At 33.3% G+C, this 8894-nt stretch overlaps 1 protein-coding gene across 8 annotated transcripts in view; it reads left to right on the forward strand.

The window, feature by feature from the left end:
- Positions 1-8821, forward strand: part of LOC117172747 (zinc transporter 1) — a 491563-nt gene extending 482742 nt beyond the window's left edge. For all 8 annotated transcript variants that reach the window (XM_033360933.1, XM_033360935.1, XM_033360939.1 and 5 more), the window contains one exon: positions 8560-8821. In XM_033360933.1, coding sequence (XP_033216824.1) covers positions 8560-8694 — 135 coding nt within the window. In that variant the 3' untranslated portion in view covers positions 8695-8821. The remainder of the gene's footprint in view (positions 1-8559) is intronic.
- The last annotated feature ends 73 nt before the right edge of the window (positions 8822-8894 follow it).

Consider the following 8894-nt stretch of genomic DNA (forward strand, 5'->3'; position numbering starts at 1 on the left):
ATAATATTTTTTCCAAATTAAAAAGAAAATTTATTTCTTAATTTTGTTTAGCTGGAAAATTAAATTTGACCAAAACCAAATTTCGAGGCAAGAAAAACATCTCTGATTAATCAAATCTGCTTATTTTGTATTTAAATGATCTTTTAAAATTTCCCAATTTGAATTTTAAGTCATTTTTTTTCAGTGCCATTGGTCTTAAAATTATTATTTTGAATTTTAATGTCAAATAGTACACGAAATTTTTTTGTTATAACTGCAATTTGTAATTTTAATTGCATAACATTAAGAAGCACTGTTTAGAAGTTGTTCAAATTATTTGCAGATATCCAACTTTAATATTATTTAATCGAATTTTCAGTACCCCCTTTTTAATACTTTAATACATGTTTCATTTTTAATTGAACTTCAATCTGTTTTATGATAACGTTAATAATTTTAAGTTCAGGTAAGAAGATTAAAAAACACGTTCTTTTGTTGAGAATTATAACCTACTGGTCTCTCACTCTGTATTCCGCAGTCGCACCTGCAATCAGCCCGTGTTTACCGTTTTGGTTTCAGTTATCCGCGTGGTTTCGCGCGTTTTACACATTGTTTCTGGACTATGACTTCAAAGTGAAGTTGAGTGAAGTGTGTTTAAGTGCGAACAGACGTGTTTATTGAAAATCTATTGGATATGATTGTAGCAGCAACGTTGACATCAAATACAGAGTAGGTACAAATATAACCTTCTTTTTTCTTGTATCGTGTCATTATAATAGTCCTCAGTGTCAATGTTATGGAAATTACAATATGAACCGAATCCATCTCGAATCTGGCAGCATCCTACACTTGAAATCGCAGAATCTCGGAGACGAGATATGTTTTTTGAGCGGAAATTAGGCGATACGTATTTTTATGATTTGCAAAAAAGACGTTTCTAAAAAATTAGGTGTATTTGGATTTTGTGCTTTCTATTTAGAAAAAAACCGGTTTCTTTTCTTTAAACCTCTAATAACTTTTAGCCTATGTCGAATTTTCTACTTTTTCTTGGAAACAATGGCAGATACGAAAAATGTTAACAAAAAAGTTTGCACATCCACAAAAGTTCTATGAAAAATGTTTCTTGTCCTTTTGCGATAAATGACATAGTTTATAAGAAAAATTCAGAAACTATATTTTTAGAGGGATACAAATTATCTCGGCCTCAACAATTGTTTAGACCTCAGTATTATGATAGGCTGCCTTTCTGGTATTAGCAGAAAATTTTCAAAAATATTTGGCAGATGAAAAAAGGTGGGATTTCCCAGAAAAGACAAAATAATCAATATCTCAGTGAATTTAAAAGTTATAGAGGTTCAAAGAAAAAAGACTCCCGTTAAATGAAAAACAAAGCACAAAATTCAAATACGCATTACATCTCAGCAATTTTTCTAAATCGGAAAAATCTAACGGACGAAAATTTTATGCGCTATTTCTAATTTTTAAATAATTAAAAATGGTTAGATTCCTAATTAAGCGCTTTTATTAAATTTCAAATATTGGTTGAATTCAAAATATTCCATTTCTAAGCATTCTAATTTGAAAATTTTTGTGTGATTGAATTGAATGAAGAGGATTGTCTAAGGAATAAAACCATATCAATAACTTTCATTTTTAATACGCCCTTACCACCCACAATGCTCCAAATATGGGCTGATGGCGATCTGGGGGTACCGCAGCCTACTCGATCCCTCGGCGACCCTTTTCTATTGTTCAGCGCTGGACTCGGTCTCGAAGCTGGACGGTTTTCAACCGGCGGCTTCTGCATTATGTTACATGGGACATTTAAATGGAATATAGTGTATGAACTCCTACCATGGAGTTCAAGCTGAAGGCGCGCACAGGGGGAAGAAATGCACTTTTTTCTTTAAAAAATGTCCAGTGCCTTCAATTTTGGTCCGATTTTACATTTTTCGGTTTGAAATGAAAGCACATTAAACTCCAAAGAGCTTGACGCTCCAAAGTTTTGTTTCCCCTATTTTTTAAATAATAATTTGGTCACTTAAAGTATGTAGAAACTGAAATTGTGTAAATAACAATTTCTCACGCTTTAATAACTGATTGCAACACTAATTGAAAAATTGATAATAATCATTGTTGTAAACAATTCTGGTAGCCGTTCTGGCGATTAAAGGATATTATAATTTTTTAAAATTTAAAATTTTATATATTTTGCCACAAGAATTGTTCATAACAATGGTTATCATAAAATTTTTTATTTGGTTTAAAATTTGTCTTTTTTGGTAAAAAATTCTGTTTATTTTGTTTCAAAATTATTTTTTTTTTATGTAAATCAATTTAAATAAAGAATTTTTTTACCAAAAAAGGCAAATTATGAAAAAACTACAAACTATAAAAAAGTATACAAATGATTAAACGCTTCTGTAAATCATAAAAAAAGAAACCCGCATGTATCGTTAACAATTAGACTCCATACATACTTAATTTAGTACAAATAGTATTAAAAGTTATTAAAGTAACGTAAGTTACTTTAATAACAGAATAACAGAATTCATACACTATACACTGTTTAAATTTCCCCTGTAACATAATGCAGAAGCCGCCGGTTGAGAGCCGTCCAGCTTCGAGACCGTGTCCAGCGCTGAACAATAGAAAAGGTTCGCCGAGGGATCAAGCAGGCTGCGGTACCCCCAGATATTCTTAAGCCCATATATGGAACATTGTGGGTGGTAAGGGCGTATTAAAAATGAAAGTTATTGATATGGTTTTATTCCTTAGACAATCCTCTTCAATCACTTCAATCACACAAAATTTTTCAAATTAGAATGCTTAGAAATGGAATATTTTAAACTAAACCAATATTTGAAATTGAATAAAAGCGTTTAATTAGGAATCTAACCATTTTTAATTATTTAAAAATTAGAAACAGTTTCCAAGAAAAAGTAGAAAATTCGACATAGACCAAAAGTTAAAGAGGTTTAAAGAAAAGAAACTGGATTTTTTTAAACGCAAAGCACAAAATTCAAATACACCTAATTTTTTAGAAACGTCTTTTTTTGCAAATTATAAAAATACGTATCGCCTAATTTCCGCTCAAAATACATATCTCGTCTCCGAGATTCTGCGATTTCAGGTGTAGGATGCCGCCAGATTCGAAATAGATTCGGTTCAAATTGTAATTTCTATAATATTGACACTGAGGACTATTATAATGACACGATATAAGAAAAAATAAGGTTATGTTTCTACCTACTCTGTATTTGGTGTCAACGCTGCTGTTACACTCATATCCAATAGATATCCAATAAACACGTCCACTCGCACCTAAACACACTTCACTCAACTTCACTTTGAAATTATAGTGCAGAAACAATGAGTAATACGCGGGAAACCACGCGGAGAAGTTTCTTCTTTGCTTTTTTTAATCCACCCTTTACGAGTTTAATTTATGTGACGCTTGATTACAATGTCGTCGTTGAGTTGAACCAGAAAAAGTACTGGTGATGTTTTTTTATTGTCACAGCTGGGGACCAATCTGGGTAATTTTTTCTGGAATCTCTGACTATTACCTTTTCACCAGCGCTAAATGTGCGATTTTTCAAGTTCGGACCATTATTTATCTGTGAATTTTGACTTTTTCAACTTTAATGCGTATTTGCGGGCGTAACAGGGAAAATTCCGTGCGCATTTCATGCTTATACATTAATGATGCTGGGACGCTTTTGTTGTCGAATATGGTGTAGTTTGGTAGTCTGACAAAAATTGTGTGATCGTATCGTCTAATAATAGCCCACTCCTAATTATTTTATAAACCTTATCTTTAAAAATGCCTACGGAATTTTCCTCTGCGCCGTTAGTAGCTGAGTGCCCTACTGGTGAAAAGGTGTGCTTTATCTCGTGCTTTGTGACAAATTGTTTAAATTCAACGCTTGTGAACGTAGTGCCGTTATCAGATATTATTTGAAAGGGGAAGCAATTCCGTGCAAAAAAGTTTCTAAGACTTTGACCGTTTACGCCGTTTTAATGTTATTTCTAATATTAAAAACCTTCGGCCACTTAAAATTTGCGTTCAGCACAACAAAAATCATATTTCCGTGGAAAGGTGCCAAAAAATCCATTTGAATTCGAAACCACGGGGTTTCGAGCCAACTCCATGGGTGCATATGTACTCTTGGGGAATTTTTATTCAATTCTAGACAATGTTTACAATTTTTGGATATTTGTTCGAATTGTGAGTCTAGCATTGGCCACCAGAAAATGATCTGGCGATTTCTTTCATTCGCACAATCCCGAAATGACTATCATGTCATTCTTTCAAAACTTCTGCCCCTAACGTCTGTGGTATTATTACGCGAAATCGCCAAAGTACCCAACCACCCTCATAACTGAGTTCTAGACGTATTTGATCAAATTTTTCGAATTTTGAATCTAATTCTTTGATGTTTTGTGGCCAATTATCCCGAATCGCTCTTACTACTTTACACAGTAATGAATCTGTTTGCCGCAATTAATGGTATGCCTTTTTCTGGACCAAAAATCATAGTTAAAGGCTTGTGATCAGTTTCTAGAACAAATTTCCTATTATATGAGTAAATATAAAAATTTTCTACTCCGAAAATAATTGCCGCTGCTTCTCTATGAATTTGTGCATAATATGCTTCCGCTTGGTTTAATTGACGAGAAGAAAACGCTATTGGTCGTACCGATTTATCTTCCATCTCATGCGATATTACCGCCCCCAGCCCATACGGCGATGCATCACATGACAAAATTATTTCTAATTTTGGATCGTATTGAACCAATATTTTCTACGATGACATTTCTTGTTTAATATTGTTAAATGCTATGTCGCACCCTTTATCCCATAACGATTTCGTATTTTGTTTCAATAAGTTATACAATGACTTTACATTTGACGCTCTATTTTTAATACATATATTAAAATGTGTTACTAACCCCAAAAAAGATTGCAGTTTCTTTACATTTTTTTGAATCGGAGCCCCTACGATTGCTTTGGTTTTATCTGAGGTTTGACCAATTCCATTTTGATCGATAATGAAACCAAAATATTCAATTTTCTCTGCATTGAAAATACATTTTTGATTATTTATCTTCAATCCGCTTTCGCATAATCTTTTACATAATTTATCTACCGTTTCATCGTGTTGTTGCATGATTTTTCCGGTGGCGAATGCATCGCCAAGGAAAAAATCTACTCCCGGGATATCATATGTTAAATCATCCATAATTTTTTGAAATTCTTCCGGGGCCGAGGCTATGCCAAATGGCAATCGCATATATTAAAAAAAAACCCGGTGCGTAGAAATTGTCGTAAGCTTTCTGCTGGCTTCGTGTAATAAGATTTGTTGATGAGCGCTTGATAAATCGATTTTAGTAAATTTAACTCCCCCTGCCAGTTTACGTAAAATGAATTCGTCAAGCGGCAAAGGGTATTGCTTCATTTCTAAACAAGGATTTAATGTGATTTTCTAATCCCCACAAATAGGCAACGACCCATCTTTTTTATAAGCGGTACAATAGGCGGTGCCCCTTTCTTGCTTTTTTGAACACAGGTTTAAAATTGGGTTTAAGCTCCAACCAAATTTTTTTACCCTTAAATGTGCCAAGCCCGCCTGAAAATAAATCTGGATATTTCTTTCCTAAATTATCCCGCATAGAATGTGCTGTATCCATTATTTCTATTTTAGATACGGGAATCGGGAACAATCCAAAACTACTCAGCCACAGACGACCGAGAAGTGGATTGTCTGCTTCAACTATATAACTATAACTATATAGCATTCTTCTCTAGGTTTCTCGACTTTAATTTTTGGAAACCATTTAATTCTATCTTTTTCGGAAATCGCCGTTACAGCTGATCCCGTGTCTATTTACATTTTAAGCGGTACGCTGGTAATTACAATAGTTAAACACTGTGGATCTACTCTAATACTACATACCTTATTGACATTTTTTAATTTGTACATATTATCGACGACTCTGTTCACCAGATCTTCTTGCTCCTCTGACTTCCCCTCTTCATTTGTCTCCGACGTCTCTGTGAATTATTTTACCGATTTTTCGTTTCCCTGCTGTTTTGGTCGACAGCAAATTTTGGAGAGATGTCCTTGAATTCCACAATTTCTGCATTTGTAGTCTTTGTGAAAACTAACCGATTTGGAATATCCTGGTTTGCCACATGTATAACATTTGAGTTTATAAGCTTGACCTTCCTTCTCCTGAACAAAATTTCGGCGAGTCTTAGGCTGCGTACGTCCGAATTTGTTTATGTTCAATTTATTTTCCGTTGTTTCACTGATAGGATTTCATTGCGCGGCTTCAATTTCTGTTGCCAGCGCTATAGTTTTATCGAAGGTCAGATCTTATTGACGAAATAGCTCGATTCTCGTTGTATTGTCGTAAACTCCAGTGATGAATTGATCCCTGAGACGTTCTTGATCGTTCCAAAATCGACAATGACGAGCAGCTAATTTTAATTCTGATATTTTCGATGGTGGAGGTGCGAGATGGTCTAATAATTTTTGTATCATTTCATAGTAAGTTAAGGCTTTTAACTTTTCAGGGGCAACTTAATTCCGGACTAAGTTGTATGTTTCGATGTCCACTTTCTTTAAGAGTACGAATCGTTTTTTGTCATCCGCAATATCCAAAGCATCAAAGTAAAACTTTAGGCGTTCTATGAAAATCTCCCAATCATCAACTCCCAATTTGAATTGAATATGAACCTTGTCGTAGGAGCTCATGTTATAGATTTTCTTGACTTTTTCCTCTTCTATGATTTCACTAATATTTCCCCCCTTAATATTGCTCATACTGCTTGATGATTCATTCTTTAGAACACCACCACCGGTTTCGGAACTCTTCGCGGAAATTTCCCCTAATACTTTAACCAATTCTTTACGTAACACATCTAAGCTTTGTGTTTCATCCATGTTTAAGATTCCGTATTTTTTAATGATTTCCACCACTTCTGTTTTTGACAATTTATAAATCCAGCCGATTTTCATGTCCCACTTATCTACACTTTTCGTGAGGTGTGACATTCAACTTGTTTACGAAAACAGTCGGACATTCCGTATTTTAATAAATTATTGAATCACTTTTTTGCACTATGATTTCTCCGCTTTTTTGTCGTCCAACACACATTTATATTAATTTATTTATCCTCGTCGCCACAGTGATGTACTAAATAATAATATCATTCGGGTAAAGCCTCTTTATTTTGTGATAACTTACAAGCGACTGACTGTACAACGGTACACAGTTAGTAATCACACACACACATACACATCGTCCTTATATCTACTATTTACGTCGTGTAATGTACGTGTATACCACAACTATTATATTTACTAATTCGATATTTAGTAATTGTATTTACTAATGCGATACCACCTATTCTCTAAGCCTTTAATGACCAGATCTAAAGGAATGTTCGTGAAAAGCGATGAGACGTCTGAGGAAGCCATAATATGGTCACAAGAAATTTTAGTTTTGTTTACGTAATCTTTAAAAGTAAGTCATCTTTTATCAGAATATTTATAGGTAGGTGAGGAGTCCAAAATTATCTTGTTCAATATTTCGGCCAAAGTATATGTAGGTGAATGAATAGCGGAAATAACTGGTCTAAGAGTGTAATCTTGTTTATAATTCTTAGGAAGATCATAAAACCTAGCAATATTAATATTCTCAGTTACAAGATGCTTTATTTTAACATTAGGGCATTTGCTGTAATGTTTTTCAGTAAAAAATAAGGCGAAAACTTTCGCAACAAAATAATTGATTTAGATTTTTTAATGAATCTTGTAACATGATTTTAGATTCATTATGTTAAGTCTACATCTCTCTCACGTCTGACGATTTTCTATTTACATTTTTTATTAATTTATATTTATTCAATCACATATATTTGATTCTACATATAATATTGCTAGTGTTCACGCCTATGATTTTTTGGAAGTCTTATTACGCATGCGCCAAGGCATCATTTGTTGGACAAATGTTCTTATCATAACGATTACTTATTTTTTAAGATGGAGACGTAGGGTGCACCCCCCGTCATCCTTATAATTTTAGTTATTAACAAATCAAAATTTTTCGATTTCATTCATAAATTTCTGCAAAATGACCTAGTGTATTTTAATTTTATTATTCTATTAATTACTATCTCGTTATAATTTTGTATAATACGTTTCTAATGGCTGAAAAATTTTAATATTAAACAATCTGATGGGGAAATCGGTGTGATTCCGAAACGTCATTATGTAGATTGCTGAATAAATAGTCTGGAAGAAGTCGATGAAGTAAGGTTTTCTTTACAAATACTAATTTGTTGTTTCTCTTATGATAAATTGAACATTTTTACATCCCAAAGTTCTTTTTATAACGATATGTGTCTTTATCACGGAAATTTTTCCACCTACGATGTAACAGTAAGGTGGGAACTGCCGTATCTCTGGAACCGGAATCCTGCGTTATCTTGCAATGTACATATTTTGATGCGGTTGTTGACTATCACTAAATAATTTATCATATATTCTTTAATTTTTTATGTTTCAGATGAGGTCAAATTTATTTAAAATGGACTGCCTCATCAGTTGCCATGGAGAATACTGTCAATTATCTCAGTGTTGTACACACGATAAATTATTATTTGTTCAAGTTGATGATAATCCATCAATGGATCATCATTAGATAATTACTATGATGTCAATCATTCTGGGTTAAACTTAAAATGTATATTGGTATAGTAATAATAACAACATCATCGCAGTAGATTTCAAGCATCGTATTAAATTATCTGAATAAACTTATAACATTCTAATCTGATCAGTCAGTTGACATAGTCCGTGGCTATGATATGTAACCGGCTTCACCTGAGTAAAAGTTTAATA

This window comes from Belonocnema kinseyi, chromosome 5 (assembly GCF_010883055.1).
Source record: "Belonocnema kinseyi isolate 2016_QV_RU_SX_M_011 chromosome 5, B_treatae_v1, whole genome shotgun sequence".
Taxonomy (NCBI): Eukaryota; Metazoa; Arthropoda; class Insecta; order Hymenoptera; family Cynipidae; genus Belonocnema; species Belonocnema kinseyi.